The sequence below is a fragment of the Lonchura striata genome, chromosome 18, assembly GCF_046129695.1.
Source record: "Lonchura striata isolate bLonStr1 chromosome 18, bLonStr1.mat, whole genome shotgun sequence".
NCBI classification, from domain to species: domain Eukaryota; kingdom Metazoa; phylum Chordata; class Aves; order Passeriformes; family Estrildidae; genus Lonchura; species Lonchura striata.
The window spans coordinates 11983850-12000645 of record NC_134620.1 but is presented as its reverse complement, the minus strand read 5'-3'; the positions used below and the strand labels follow the sequence as shown (position 1 = coordinate 12000645).

Genomic DNA, 16796 nt, shown 5'->3' with positions numbered 1-16796 from the left:
CTGATGTTCCAAGGAAAATTGATGTGCTGTCGTTGAAGTCAGCCTGACTCGGAGCTGAACACAACAACAGCCCTGACACATCCAAAGCAAATCAGGAACAGGCAAAAATTACCTGTGTGGAAAACCAGCCTTTCCACAGCGGGGTGGCAAGGACAGACTTCACCTTGGAGAAACCAGAGAAACACCCCAGTGCCTTGAGGGGCAGCGAACACGCAAGTGCCTCAGATCTCACCACTCTTTCCAGGGCACACAACAGGGATTGAAGAGAATTTGGATTTACCACAATTTCCTGCTACCTGTTGTGGAGACCTCTGGCACAGCCCAGTGCCCCTGCCCACCCCAATCCATTCTCTGCACCATCCACAGAGCTCTGGGCCAGCAGGAATTGGTGTTGGGCTGTGGGGATACAGGTCTTGGGAGGCTCACGGCTGCTCCAGCCATTCCATGTGTCAGCTAGATATTCCTACAAGCATCACTGTGGAAAAACAATCAGCAATCAGCATCTACTACTCCTGTTCTCCTCCACTGATAAAACAACCCAACCCCAACAAATGGACATAAAATGTGCCTGAGCTGTTGATCACAACCCACAGCAGGAGCAGCCCCTTCCCTTCCCCAGGATTCACCCCCTACCACCCCTGAGGAATGACCCAACCTCCGGGAATGCAGCCAGGCAGAGAACACAGTCCCAAATAGGCACCTGTGTCACTGAAACTGTTTGGGAGAGAAAAAAAACAAGCCACAGAGGACAAAGGTGTGGCACAGCCAGAGGCAGCACGGCTGGCGAGGAGGGGTGACAGTGTCCCTGCCAGAACAGGCACAACCCAACCGGTTCCACGTGTGCTGTCACCCACAACAGCAATAACAGATATGCAGGGTGTTGGACAGGGAGGGAGAAAAATTATAGAGCTATAAAGGAAACCTCAAATGCGATTCAAAAGGTGAAAGTAAGTTTGGGTGAGAGCCTTACCAGGTGCTCTGCGACATCTGATCTAGCAAGCTCAGCAGAGGTAGTTAGAAGTTTTTGCTTAATCAGCTGTAGAGGGAAGGGGAAAATGTCTTCAGAGTAGGAAAATGGCTCTTTGATTCAGAGAAATACATTGAAACAATAAAGCCAATGCCTGCAGAGCGCTCAGAAAATGCATTTGTGGCAAGCAAGTGCCACTCACTGCAGAGAGAGAGGGGAATTCAGTGGGACACCACGGGACAGAGCAGGGCATTGCAGTGACAAGCTTCTTCCTCAGCAGATGCAGCAGCACTGCAGCTGCCCTACAGCAGGGACAGGGTAGGAACCAGCTGCCTCTCTGAGTGCTGAACACCCCACAGCATTTTCCACACGGCAGTGAAGGACCCTGGGCTGGCCCTGTGGAGGCCCAGAGCTGAGTGCCTGGAGCTGGCACACACCTGAGCCATCCCCACAGAGCCTCCTGTGCCAACAGCCAGCAGTGATAAAATGGACTCAGGTTCTCCATTCCACCGGAAATTTAGCTCTCTAATTAAACACCAGAGGAAATGGGTCTGGTCTCAGCTCCAGCCCTCCCAAAGCAGCACTTGCACTCAAGGCCAACCCCTCAGTGCACAGAACAATGAACAGGAGCTGAGCTGAACTTGCCCTCCTGTGCCTGTGTGCTGCTGCCCAGTCCTGAGCAGGGCTGTGGCAAACACCAGCTCAGGACCAGTGCAGCTGCACCCCCTTGGCTGGGAGAGCCTCTGCCTGAGGCTCCAGACCCAGAGTTAAACCCAACACTGCTGTTCAAAATCACCTCTTGCAGCTCAGACAAATCCAAACCAAGAATCTGTGGGTTTCCAGAACAATTTATTTCTCTACGTCAGGCCCTTGGAGAGCAGTAGTGTATATGTTGTGATAAACTGACACTGAGAAGATTTAACAATTTCTTCATTTAATAAGTGATTTTCACTACATGATATTGTACACTGTCATCTGTTCAAAAAAGATCAACAGTTTTAAAAAACAAGATTCTGTGAGAGATTTATATAAACTGGTGATCAAGATCAACACCTCTGGTTGGCTTATCAAGCGAGTTTCTAGGTTTCTTTGTAGAACAAAGTCTTTATACTGAAATGCACAAACCCCTTCCAGCAGATCCAGAGCCATTCCCATCACTCCCAAAGCCATTTGTGTCACTGCCCGGGACTGCTGTCTCAGCACTGGGATCTGCTCGACTGAACACACGGAAACTGTACAAAAATGTGTTCACTTTGAGCATGGACAAGCCTTTCTGTTTGCTATTTCCAGCCAGCACTTCCTTTTCTCTCCGAGAGGAAGGCGTGGATGGGAAGCCCGGCCAACTTGGCAGGGGGGTTGTGTACAAATGGGTTTCTAAGCGAACTTTGGCTTCAGGAAGGAGACGCAAACACTTAAAATAATGGCTTTGTCATTTGAAGTATACGGAGAGGGATGTGTGTCTGAATTAAATATACATCCTACCAGTGGTGCTGGCAAGGTTGAAGGTTATTCCTAATGTCGACAGCAATAAAACTAACGTGTACATGACAAGACATTAAATGAAAAGCAATCCCTTTAAAACAAAATTGAACATAAAAAAAGTTCACAGTGGTTTGTATAAACAGTATGTAATCGCTGACAGGAACAATCTCTACTCTCACAGCACACGAGTGCCCTCTTCAGATGCTAAAGAACAAGATTTACACTATTCATGGTATGGTCCCGCCAGCCCCGCGGTTACCTGGCTGGTGGGGAGATGCTGTGGAGTGTGCAGCTGGAACACTGACACAGGGGGACTTTCACACTCTTTTCCTGGGAGGGAGGAAAGTCTTTCATTCGCTGTTACAACCAGCAAATGCCATTCATCAAATGGAAAGGAAAACCACAAACACATTATCTATTTTGAGCAAGCTGAACAGCACACATGATAAGTTTAAAAATGGAGGTTATAGACTATGATACAAGTCCCAACAAGGCAGTGCCAAAGTGACTGACTATTTCTTGGCTTGTTTTGTGATCATGCCCCTGGGAGGTGTTACAGGTCTGCTGGAATTGGGCTTCTTCTTCTCTGCAGGTTTCAAGATCTGAAAAGAGAAGGGTCATTTAGCAAAAAGTTTTTGCTGTCTTCCAGTCAAGCAGTAATTCACTGGTAAAGGCACTGCATGGCTCTGGACAAGTCTCAATGTGCCAGGAAATCAATGTGTTTCCTGCTCTGAGCTAGGCTGGGCCGTGGGATCAGCTGCTCCAGAGCCCACAGCAGTGGGAGCAGGTGACAGCCAACTGCTTTGCCTGGGTGATTTAATTCCAGACAAAACAGTTCCCCTACTCACACCAGCACAGGGTTATCATGTTTTTGAAGATGTGAGTGCACTGCCCTGCCTACATGTGACAGCTGTAAAGATCTATTTGAAACAAGTCTTACTGTTATTTAACAGTAAAACATTGATTCAAAATAGCACAAATTTAATGTACAACCTCACTAAATAGAAGGGAGAAATCTTCAGATACTGTACCTGGAAAGAGCACATTAGTGTTTCATCCACGCTCATCATGGCACCCGCGTTATCAAATTCTCCACAGTAATTTGGGGCAGAAAAGAGAGTTACCAACTGTCTTTTTGCAAAAAATTCATATCCATCTTCAACCACCTTTAAAGACAAAAACAAAGATGTTACTCTGGGCAGCTTCCTCCTGAGAAAGTGGCAAAGCAACTTTTCCAGAGGCAGCAGCTGAAAACCTGTCTATGTTTAATGAGCATGAGTTTCAAACTTTTACACTTAAACAGGAGCATCACAAGAGCCAGTTCACCATTAACATTGAGAAAACCTTTGTTCAAGAGAGTCAGAGTTTATATGAAAATGTTCCTTAGAAGTGCTGTTAAACACTGGGATACATTCAGAGAATCTCACACATATTTACAACTTGGCTGGACAAGACCCTCAGCACCTTGGGCTGACACAGGCCTGGCCTGGCCTGGACCAGATCACCACCTCAGGTCCCCCAAACCTAAATTATTCTATGGTTTAATGTACAAAATGAAAATACCTGATGAGCTCTACATATGAGATCCAAATCATGTTTATGGAGAAACTTAGCAACCACTTCAGCACCAAAAGTGAAGGACACTCCTCTGTCATTTTCACCCCAGCCCAAGACATCCTTGTCAGGGTCAGACCACAGGAGATCACACAGGAGACCTTGATCCGGTACATCCGTGGGGCGCATGATTCGTCTGATCTGCTCCATTGACTGCAGGTCTGGTGACAAACCTGTTACAAGGAAGACACAGGCAGGCCCCAGCTTAGTCCAGCTTTGCTCTGCAGCACTGACATTCATCCAGGACAAAAATAACTTGGATTCAAAGTGATTCACCGCTGCCATTTTATGTAGCTCAATGGCAACATTCACTGACACTTTATAAATCCAGCATTTGTTCTAAAGTGTTTGGTACAGAAGTCACTTTCTAGGAGATTCATTTGAAGCAGGATAAAGCAAGGCCATTTCCACATTTTACAGGATTACAATAAACTCACTAATATTTTGCAAGTGTCTGATAAAAGAGCTGTTAAATAAAAAAGGCATGAACACCCAGAATCACAGGGAATGCTCACTGTGATGATCAGCAAGATGAAATAAAATATCAAACCAATCTTGTACAATTTTCCATTCATGAGAGTCCTTGGGCAACTCTAATGACTCAGTTTCTGGTCATAAAGTACAGATTGCACCTTAAATGTTTAAGGTGCAATCTGTACTTTATGACAGAAAAAGCTGCATAAATCAATCTCTACAAATTAAACTCATCAGATCATACAGGGCTTGGAGCAACCTGACCTAGAGACAGGAGTCCCTGCCCATGATGGGGGAATTCTACTGACTGATCCCCAAGGGTGCCTTCCAACCCAAACCACTCTGGTTCTGTGAAAACAGATGTTTTCAGGACAGACATCAGACTCCTGGTCATCTAAGTCTAAAAAACCCCTACAAGAACTCACTCCAAAGGAGAGGCTATTAAAGGTGCCTTTGGTGGAAAAGGAAGAGCAGATCATTGTGTCTGAACTGGCTCCATGATTCACAAAACTGACACTCATTGAGCCCAACCCTTCCTCGCACATGAGCCAAGGCAGAGAAAAATCCCTGTTTTGAAGCTTCAGCAATGTAAACATGAAACTGCCATGACTGAGTTTTCCAGTTCCTCAAACGTCATCTAAGGAACTGCTACTCACCCCCATGACAGCAGAATATTTTCTCATCCACAATAGCTGCAATTGGTAAACAGTTAAAACAGTCTGTGAAGGTTTTCCACAGTTTAATATTGTATCTTCGCTTACCTAGAAGAGATTGGGGAGAAAAACCCAGTCAATGTGTTTTTCTAACACAAACACAACCAACCTAACATAAATGCCTGGAACTTTACTGAGACTTGCAAAAAGTCAGCATTAGAAATATAGAATTGATATTTTCTGACTTATTTAATTGTTTAAAGACAGTGGCAAAGGCCTCTCAGTGTGGCACAGCTTCAAGGACACCATAAGTCTGTTCAACAGTTGGCAATCAGGCTCTCCAGTCTCAACTCTGCTTTGGCAAATTGTCCCTTGGAGAATTTGATCTATTGCAGAAAATCTTGCCATTTGCCATTTTTTTCAGGGGAAGACAGCAATTCTTGAAAAGCAGATTTTCTTTAAAATTCTGCCTTACCACATAAACTCACTTTCAGCAAATAAACAGGACTGAAAAATGAAACAGGACTGAAAAACAAAACTGCCACAGTTTTATGAATTTCAAAGGGACTCTCCCAGATATGAACCCTGAACATATTTGTGATATATGACTAAGCCTGTGATTAATCTCTGAGGAGACAACTCTGAAATACCACACATCTTTGTTTCCTCACAGGAGGAGAACAAGACATGGAGCGCACATCTTGTCATCATCTGCAAGCCAAGTGTGTCCCACCACACAAGTTCTGACATGCTTCAGTGCACAATTAATTTAATATCATCTCTACATTATCTGGATTAAATCACATCCTTTGAAACAGGAACATTGGCTTCTACTTCACAACAAAATTACTTGTTGTGTTTGGGTAAGGTCTACATACAGCCCTCATCACACAATCTGTACATATCATCATCAGATGAATGAAACAGAAGTTAACCTCTGTAGTGCACATCAAATCAAGTTCTCCATCTCTCATTCAATGCCCTTCTGAGTTTTACCAGTGAGAATTGTTAGTTAACACAGCAGCCAACAAATAAAATTACCCACTTGGTTGCTGCCTTGTAGCATGAGCATCAGACTCCAAGAGGGCCAGGGGAAGGACAGACTCCCCTCTCTAAAACAGGCCAAGGACCCCTCTAAAGAGCACAGAGGGCATTTCCAGTGAGGAAGGAGCCATTCAACACTGCCACTGTGCTGTCCCCAGCGGAGGCACACATGCCTGGTACTTACATTCATCATAAAACCCATAAATTCTATTGATGCTGGCACATTCGTGGTTCCCTCGGAGGAGGAAAAAATTCTCTGGGTATTTAATTTTGTAGGCCAATAGAAGACAAATTGTTTCTAAAGATTGTTTTCCTCTGTCAACGTAATCACCAAGGAACAGGTAGTTGCTCTCTGGTGGAAAACCCCCATATTCAAAGAGTCGGAGCAAGTCATAGTATTGTCCATGGATGTCACCTGCAAGGAGATTCAGACACGACACTTAAGTGAAAGTACAAATCAAAGATGTTTCAGAAAGAAAAAAAGCTTGCAGTTAGATAACATATTTAAAATAGCAGTTAAGTTATCTAAAATTATCACATTTTGACATCTATGCAATGGTAGCTACACAAAAATATTTGCATGTATAAAACAAAATCAAGATTCCAAGAAACCAACTGGATTTTCTGGAAATACCCAGTAATTCAAATTCTAGCAGGGAAACTGCATCAAAAATGAAATTGGTATTTCTGCCTTTAGTTTAAATCATGGGCTTGTTTCTGACAACCAGAACACTAAATTGTGATTTTAGACTACCAATATAATAAATACGGAATGAGCTACTTCAAATTGAAGTAAGTCATCTGTTCTCGAGTAGGATAAAAAACTATGTGCTGGAAGCTTTCAAAATTGCATTTATTGAGGCTTTTATGTTGACATTCTTCATTCTTTTAGCACAAGTAGACATATACATGTGTGCAAAATGAGTGCTGCTGTATGCAATACGGTGAAACCAAACTAGAAAGTAATTCCAAGAAACAGTACAAAAAAAAAAAAACCAAAAAAACCACCTTCCAGCTGGATTTTAAAATACTGTCAAAATACTATTCAGCTTTGCATGGCAGCACATTAAAATATTTGGGTTCCTCACTGTTTCCCCTTGTTCAGTCACAATTGGGCCAAACATCATTTATTTGATAACTTCTTTCCAAAACTTCATGTGAATCTCTCCCCCAGCCTGGTGAAACTGGACCAGTTGCTTTTTGGGTTTGAATTATTTTGGTCCCAAAATAATTCCCACATATTACCTCCCTCTCCACTCCTCTGCCCTATATATCCAGCAGGGTTTTATTTTGCCTTTTGCTATGATTATTTATTAATTTCACTGTTAGTAAGTGAAAATAGCATCTGGCACTTTTCTCTGCTTATGGTCTGCATTTACCTGACACCTCCCCCAAGATGAAACCAAAACTCACAGTACTTACCACAGATTTTCAGTGGAGCTTCAAGTTCTAGTAGAATAGGCTGACTCAGGAAGATTTCTCTGGATTTCAAGCACAGTCCTCTAATTTCATTCTCTTGAAGTTGGACGTTTTTGCCTGGTTTTGATCCTCGCACTGCCAAGAGGAGTCAGAAATCAGCTATCAAAAGCAGCAACATCCCTGGTGTTATTTTAAGTCTGACTAAATGCCAGAGCAGCACTGAATGAGAAGGTACCAGGGTAGGACTGGTGTGCTGGGGTGAAATGGCAGTGCCAGGGAAAGGGGAGTGTGTTCTGTTCCAGTCACATTTTACTTTCATTTAACAGAATTCATGCCTCAACACTTCTCCTGTTAAAAATGTCACATTTTAAATAGCATTGGTTTAGTTCTATTTAGCTACAAGCCCCATCTTGGACAATGTGACTATTTACATGTTGTTTTTTAGTGAAGCAGTTATGTGCTTGTTCTCTGGAAGCTGTCTGAACTTGAGCAAAGGCTGTCTGCTACTCAATCACCAACAAATGTGCAAGTTTCCCTAAATCAGCAAATCGCCTAGCCCAACCTAAACAAGACCACAGGATCAGTAAATATAGCATTGCCCCGTGCTACACTGCAGCTGGAAAACAGGGAAGAAAAATCCACACATGACTAGAAGGTAAGGACTAACAGTAAGGAAATAGTTTTGGAACATGATGACAAAGCAGCTGCCATCATCACTGCCTTTGAGCAGGGTAAGAGACAAGCCAGTAGGAAACCAATCTCCCAGCCCCAAAGCACTTCCCCCTCCTGACTCCCATCCTTCACACCTTCCATCACTGCTTCAATCTCCCCCACTGCAACAATTCAGGACAGTTTGTTCCTTTAGCATCCATTAAAGCTTTCCTTCCTGCTCTGGATAAGGACATCGGCCTGACCTGAACAAGCCCCACACTTGTATTTCTGTTGCCCATAAATAAAAGGATATTTCTACAGCAGCAGTGCTGTAACTACAGCCCAAATTACACGAAACAGCATTTATAAGGGTTAAGACTGGATTAAAAAAAATTTATGAGTATGCCATTACTGGAGAAGCCTATATTTTTATTTGGTGTCAAAACCAGTGACAACACAGAATAGTGTAAGACTGAAGAAAAAAAAAAAAAAAAAAAAAGAGTAAGAGCAGAATTCATCTTCCACAATGGTTCAGCTGCAGCAAAGCCAAACCACCAAGAACCTGAGTCTCAGATGGGCTGAAAACGCTCTGCCAGCACCTCCAGAAACAAAATGCCCCCACTGCTAAGGCTGCCAGGTTAGGTGACTTACTGTAAGCAACTCTATGGCATTGAGACTGAAGAATCTATGCCCTTATCCAAAAAAGTCTGGTCTTTAACTGCAAAAAAAGCTAGCAACAAGCCTGAATCCTTTCAAGCACAAAAAACTATGCAGTATTATCTTCCTGAAGTCCTGAATAACTTAGTAGCTAGCTGGCACTTCGGTGTAATTCCTTTGCTACTGTTTCACCTCTGAGTGAGAAATCTGAAAGCTCCAGATGACTCAAATCTCTGCCATCACTGTGGGCCCTGCACTCTATGGAGCCAAGTGAGAACTGCAGTGGGAAAGGCTGGGGGTGCTCGAGGCAAGTTTTAAGAACAGCAAGAACAAAAAACAGTTGTGTTCCAATTTCTCACTAGCACAGAAGCTCCTGACTTTTCCACAGGCCTCTGATCAAGCACAGAAAACACTGCTCAGTGAGTGTGCACTTGGATAAGATAATGACTGTGTAACAGCCATGAAATCCATGACGTTGGATGTGATCTCTGCCAGCACTCGCAGTGCTGCTGCCACAGCAATCCTTCCCTGCACGCTGACTGCCAGAGACCCCAGCAGGTTCTGCCCTGCAGAGCCACTGGCAGTGCCCTAAACCACACCACCTTTCCCCAAACAAAATTAAACTCCAGCTCAGATGACAATGGATGTTCACAGTGACATTACTATAGGTCAAAAGTCACACATTTAACAGTGTTCTCTTTCAGGCTCTACCTGCTCCTCTGTTCCTCACTGCCCACGTGTTATCACTCACCACTGACATTACATGCCAACACTGGAATTACCACTGCATTTCATGTCTTTCATTAAAATCTCAGGAGTAATGAAGCATGTAAATGGAAGTTAAATCTTTGTCACAGCAGTTTATCACGAATGAGGCTTTTCATCCATGCAGTAATTTTTTCATCCATACAGTAATTTTCCAAAGACTCTTGAGCAACAAGCAAGTTACTCAAAATGCCAAATATCCAGAAGCAATAGACAACAGAAATTTTTAGAATTAAGTGATAAACTGGCTGAATTGTAAATATAAAACTGATGGTCACTTAATCATAGATTTTACAATTCACTTTTTTTTTTTTTTTTTTAGATAATATGAAATACTTGTATTTAATTTTCCATGAAGCCAAAAATCTAATTTGCCATGATATGGTCTTCTTAGAAATTGCTAAAACCATACCCTGTACTTCACATCCATAAATTAAAAAGTACAAAATATTATAAAGACTATGCAATGCACTGAGTCACTAAAGCTCATGAATAAAGCATGTGCACTCATTTTTGCTCAAGATTAAATGAAGATCCGAGCACTGTTTCAGACACAGGTTTTCTAGGTTTTTCCAATACATTTTTATTGAACTGGTATAATCCTCACAGTTTTAGTCACCTGCCTGTAGAAAACCTCAACAGAATGAGATGATGCTTTGCTGCACTTCCCAAACTCCCTAGGACAGCTGCCATGGATGAAAGAACAAGAAAATTTGGTTCAGCTCTGCCTGCCAGTTACATTTTCAATGCTTTGTCCAACATGGAACCTGCACAGAGGAGACAAGTGTGTTCCATTTCTTGTGACATTAACCTGTATGTCCTGAAAAGCTGGGAAAACAAAAGCGTGTTTGGCTTCAGAAAAATCAAAAATGCAGAAGTGCATCTTGGTTTGAGGAATCTGTATTTTTAGTGCAAGGATTTTCTCATCCACAATGAAAGAGCTGGCACAGAAATGCAGGATATTCAGTCTTAATGACTTTTTAAAAGGTTTCTTTGGGTCTTCCAGTTACTTAGTCCTTCTAAGAAAGACAAAAATAGAACACTATGAAAAATATGTTGTGTTTACAGTTTGTTTCTCTGGTTTGGACCAAAACAAGGCAGCTTGTGGAGATCAGACAATATAATACTAATTGACAGTTTGGTCATGAAGTCAAAAGAGCAGCTCAATAGTACTGCACAGGCACATTTGCCCTTTCAATGCATAAAAAATAACCTCTCAGAAATGACATCCTGGAACTGACAGTGGAACAAGCTAAAGATTAATCATTTGGGGGAGAAATTCAGCCCATTTCAAATGGTATTTTATTTGTGCCTGAACACACTGCTGCAGCATTTCCAGACAGCAAAATATTCCCACCCTATTTAGGCAGAGATGCTCCTGTTCTTAGAAATGATTTCTCTAGAGCCTCAATTTCAGTGTCCAGCCTGGGCAGTCTTCTAACAGGTAAAATCTTTCTTACTGTACAAATATGAGAAGCGAAGAAATAAAGATCTCCACTTGATGGAAACAACTACAGGAAAAAATCCCTCCCTGCAGCCCAGATGATCTTTGCAAAAGCACTGCTCTGAACACGGGGTCCACTATTATCTTTGACTTCCAAGACAGGGAGAAACGGATGGAAACAAGAAGATACCAACTCTAAAATGAGTGTACTATAAACAGAGCAGTATGACAGGTGCCCAGCAGAGGGGGAAAGGAAGGAATAGAAGAAAAGCAAGAACTTGAGGTACCCACTCATTCTGGAGCAAGCAAACAGCAAGTACAAGGTGTAGCTGCAGCTGCCAGGAGTCAGAACACTGCCTGACATTGAGAATTTATTCTACATTTCCTTGGGAAGGATAAATAGGTCAGGAGCTTGGGGGATCCAGAATCTACACCAGTCTGAGACCATATGCATGCAGAGTACAACAGACTCCCACATCTCAACCCACCCCCAGCATTCTCCAATCCTTGCTTTGGTGCCACACAGTCCTTTACGTCAGTCAAGGTTAATATGAAAGGGACAGATACTTAGAGAAGTAGTCAAAAATAGCAGGAAGTTCAAAAATGCCAGAAATCGCAGTGATCCAAACATCTCATTTCCATTCAGTATTGCATTACAAGAAGCAGCTGAAATACTGTCAACTGAAGTGTGAGAATCAAGTTCTCCTACAGAAAATGTTTTAAGAAAAATAGTCTATCTACAGGTCAGTTCATTTTTTCTGGCTTATTAAACAAGTCTCTCAGTTTCACCATATTTTATGTTAAGACGTCTGCAATCATAGTGACATTTCCAAAAATACTGCAGGTTGGTTTTAATCTAGTTTTTAGCAGTTCCCAATGACAGTTTCACAGTCAGTTTTGCACCATAGGCACAAAGGGAATAAATAACTTGAAAGTGGTTGATGTAAAAAAGGTTTTACTTTACTGCAGGCACTACCAGCTTTGATCAGATCTCTTCAAATTCGAAACTGAAATGGAAAAGCATCTCCTCAGTGCACAAGGCTCTGAAAAGTTCTCATCTGCTTTCTAGTATGTCCAAAGATCACAGCAGTGTTATCAAATGGAAGGTTCTGCACGATTACAAGTTTTTCACCTTGTAACGTATTTCCACACTGCAGAAAGGTGAGGAGTAACAGCTACTCACACTGCTCACAAACAGAGGGAACAAATTCCTCCACTTCTCTGACTGGGCAACAGGCAAAGAATTTCACAGACTTATTTGAATCCATGGCATTGATAAGAATCTAATTCGTAATTCTTTAGAATTATGAGTTTCTATTTCCTATTCATAGCAACTGCTGCACCACAGCAGGAAACAATTAACATCAAGCTACACAAACTAGGGAGAATGATATGGTTTGAAATCAAAAAGTGTTGCTTGTCTATGAGAAACTTCATCACAGCATCCCAACTCATTCATGAGTAAATGTGACATTTCAGATTAACATCTCTGAGAATCACTCTTACCCCAGTATATGCAGCTAAAGGACAAGCAACCCTGAAGACCCAATTAATGCTGTACTTAGCAGAAAGGTGAAAAAAATTTATAGGACTGCATTTGTGAGAAAACATCTTCTCTGTGGTGAGCAAAATCTTATCCACTTTAATAAGTAGATGATAATCTTTCCCCATTTAAAGCAAATTAAGAGAGAATATCTCCTTGACATCTCTACAACAGGCTTTACTGGGAATAGAAATCTGTGGGTGTATAAACAGAAATGTTTAAGATTCAAGAGTATTTTTGCAGATTTTAGAGGACTAGCCAGGATTTCAGTTTTCAGAATGGCTACCACCATTGTAGCCTCATGTGGCTTTATCCAAAGTAGCCTCCATTCATTATTCAATTCTCCCTTAACAGAGCCTGCAGAGGATGCAGCACAGGAGAGATCTGCAGAAACACGTTCCAACTTGGGTGATTTAGGTATGCTGAAATTGGTATTTTACACATTATTTATTGTTACCATGGTAAGAATAATACTCTTCAACCCTGTTTTCTAAATAGGTGACTGTGAGCTCCAAAGCAGACCCTGCTTATCTGCAGAAGCTGCCAGCACACGAGATGAAGGAAATGGATAAGGGGCTCAAGTTATAGGAAGCCCATCTGACATGACACAGAAAGGAAGCCACGCTCACACTCCGGGAGTCTCAGGATTTGTCACTCATTCTTCACTGAGGCAAGCAGGAATTCTGCCATTTCCTGGAACCCTTCCCAAGACCACACAGGTGCCATTGATTTTTTTATCTTACAAGGAGTTTTTTAGCATCTTCTTGTCTGCTGGTATTTTTAATTTTTGACTCAGCACACACAGCTGCAGTTGCTGCCTTCAGTACCCCCTGCTAGAAGGGGCAAAATTTGCTCTCATATTTGACCCCTCTTAATCCTCAGGAAGGTGAATTAGTTCCATCAATATCTGAGCCTTTATCTAATATCAAGGATACTTAAAAACATTTCAATACTCAGTGCAGGATACTGTTACTTACTACACTTTCCAAGTCTTATACTTGTGAATATTACTGTTACCAGACCTGGCAAAGTCAGACAAGCTGCACTCAGGAAATTGCTCCTAGCAGGACACAACCCTCATCAGTAAAGAACGGAAAAAAATACAAATTCGGTTACAGAAAAATAAAAATAATAATAATAAAAAAACACACCAGTATTTTCAATGTTTTCCCTGAATGGCTTTCCCAGGTTGAGAACAATGCTACTGAAAAATGGTGGTGGGTTTTTTTTTTTTTTTTGGTGACATCTCAATGCCAAATGGTTCTGTACTATAAACAATTGAAGCAAGGAAGACTCTTCAAATATTTACCTTAGAATGAGAAGCTGAAGTATATATTTCCAGGCCTTTTAAAGAAAAAGATAATAATTTCACCTAAATAGCCTAATGTGGGTGGGAGAACATCCCTATTTGAGGGAAAAGTAGGAATAATGTCAGTTGAGCAGAGGAGTCAGGATAGAAAGCAACTAAAATCCTTCACAAATACATTATTAATACCCTTTATTAAGGACAAAAGCAAGAATAATTTATTATTCACCCTTCACTCTACCTCAACCATTAGACTCAATTCACTGCTTCTTCTAACAGGGCAATGCTAAGGACCATGATAAAACAAATACCTAACTGTACCTGCCCACTGATTTCCAGTATTTCATTAGTGCTGGGGTTTGTTACCCTTAGAAAGGGCTAAACCCCCTGCTCATACTCTTTAAATTTTAGTACCAAAATCACCTAAAGTTAGCTGCTATAAAAATGTGTAAGTATTTAAAGTTTAAAGAGAGCTATAATGAAATACCAAATAGCTCTAAAATTACAGCTTGCACAAGGATTTGGGCAATTCAGTTTGTGAGCTGATTATTAAAGCAGATTTTGCAGTGTTTTTATGCCTGAGTATGATTTTAATCTGTGTGTAGCCTTGTCTAAAGGGGTATTGACACAGAGCTCACGGGCACACCACACTTTGTGTAACTAACATTATGCACTTGTTCTACCAGAACTGCACTGAAAACCAATAATTTCTTTGATCTAAATCTAAAATGCAGTGTGTGCTGAAATGCAGCCATGTTTTAGGAAAAAGAAGTATAAAAATGACACTCACAAAGGTCAGTCATTACTCTCTGTCTGGCAAAGACATTTAGAACAGACATTTAATAATCAACAAATAAAGCACTAGCACAGGTTACTAACACCAGTAATTGTTTTAAATATTGAAAGACAATCATTGCCTCAAGGCATCCAAAATCCCAGCTGCTGTATTAATAAAGGGAAAAAAATTAATTTCAGTTCTGGCAGCTGATGCAACCTCAGGTAACATCTGCAATTGCACGAAGCACCTCTTAAAATATGTCAGTAAACCTTTTGAAGCCTGATTCATGAATTCTTATCTGCTCCAACCATCTAATGTTGATATAAACTGAGCAAGAGCAGAACACATTGACATAGTACGTCTTACTACCTTTTGAAACTTTAAACAGAGAAATCACTTGCATTTCTTTCTAGGAAAGGTCTAAGCCATGCTTTTAAAAATTAAAGTTCACACTTTGGAAATATTGCATTAATTACAGTAAGTGAAATCAGTAAGAACTATAACTAATGAGTGCAATTCAACTGAGCATGTATTAATATGTCACCAAACATATGACATACGAGACCTGACATTTACAAGTTGTATTACTGGATTTTCAGGAAAATCCTGGTCTAACTTTATGAAGGGAAGTCTTTAAATAATTGAAACCAGGGCGGTTTAAATTGGTAACAGGCAAAACCCAAACCGGATCAGAGGAAAAACCCCATTTACTTTTACTTATTCAGTAATCCCATAATTCATCTACAGGATTTTTTAACTCCAATTTTCTAGAGTAGAATTTCTGTTCCTCTGCCTGACCTTTTGCTATCTAAGCATTACACAAGCAAAATCCTGTAAGAAGGAAAAGTGTGCAAGAAAAGACATTTCTTCATCATTTTTCTCAGCACCATCTCAGCTGACTGTGTGCCAAATGGTAAAAAGTTAAATCCCTGACCAAGCTTTTCAAGAGTAAGTCCAGATGAGATGCTGCCCTGGCACACGTGAAGTGAGGCTGGATCAGCATAGCTTCTTTCTTTGAATAATTATGCTTTTCCTTGATGCCTGGAAGAGAATTTGTCATTGGCAGCTTCTCAGTCTTTTGCCCCAAAATCAGTCGATCCCAGCCCAGTGCTGATCCCTGCAAGCGAAGGGATGATGCTGGAGACACCCCCTGCAACTTCCAGGTTTTCCCTTGATTTACAAACTCCCAGGCAACTCTTTTCATCCCAAAGCACCAACAATAGCAGACAATAAGCCCTTTTTCAGACTGTCTGAAACACCAAACCCCAACCCTCTATTCACACCTAAAATCCCACCATATGTTACGAATTAAGAGCCAAAATCCTGTGGCAGCTTTAATGCAAGCAGCTAATCAAAGCTAAAGCCAGCATACACTGAAACCCACGGCAGTCTCCTCCCGACTTGCTGAAAAGCTGCCTCAACACTCTTTAAACAAGCCGAGTCTTATTTCCAGAGCCCCGCCACTACCCAGCCATGCACTGATCCCATGTGTATGCGTGAAAGGCAAGAGAACACCCCAGGCTTTTTCAAAGCCCTTCCTACGAAATACTACTAGATTAAGCATCCCCTCATTCCACCACAGGACTAGATTAAGCATCCCCTTAGAACCGCAAGGGACGAGAAGGGGGCAGCCGGCTGGTCCCAGCATTGCACCGGGGGATCAAAAGGCAGAAACGCCTCGGAAACCCACACGGGCTGAGGGGAAAGTTGGGGCGAGCCAGGCGGGGAGGCGGCGACCCCAGGCAGACAAAGCGCCTCTCGCCCCTCCATTTTAGTGCCCCCTCAGACCTGCCGGGCGCATCGCCCCCCCAACCGCGCCGTCCCCGACCCTCACCCTCCAGCAGCCGTTGGATGATGCTGTCGATGTTGAGCTTGTCTATATCCGCCATCGCCTCTCAGCGGCCGGGCGGAGCCCTCCCCGCCGCTCCGCTCGCGGCTTGGCCGGCCCGACTGCGCTCCTCGTTCTGTCTCGTTTTTGCCCTTTTCCTGCTCTGCGCCT

General features: G+C 42.2%; 1 protein-coding gene across 1 annotated transcript; it reads right to left on the bottom strand.

Moving 5' to 3' along the window:
• Positions 1-2837: 2837 nt before the first annotated feature.
• PPP1CC (protein phosphatase 1 catalytic subunit gamma) lies at positions 2838-16796 on the bottom strand. Its single transcript, XM_021544633.3, has 7 exons — positions 16632-16796; positions 7657-7788; positions 6419-6649; positions 5194-5298; positions 4013-4236; positions 3481-3615; positions 2838-3051 (listed from the first exon to the last, which is right to left on the bottom strand). The coding sequence occupies exons 1-7, from the start codon at positions 16684-16686 to the stop codon at positions 2962-2964; spliced, it is 972 nt and encodes a 323-aa protein (XP_021400308.1). The 5' UTR covers positions 16687-16796; the 3' UTR covers positions 2838-2961.

Bases quoted from the DNA above. Each gene is read 5' to 3' on its own strand.
- PPP1CC (XM_021544633.3), bottom strand. From the start codon at position 16,686: ATGGCGGATATAGACAAGCTCAACATCGACAGCATCATCCAACGGCTG. The intron at 7,789-16,631 runs GTGAGGGTCGGG...TCCTCTTGGCAG, and splicing joins CATCCAACGGCTGCTGGAGG to TGCGAGGATCAAAACCAGGC. The intron at 6,650-7,656 runs GTAAGTACTGTG...ATCTCCTTGCAG, and splicing joins AGCTCCACTGAAAATCTGTG to GTGACATCCATGGACAATAC.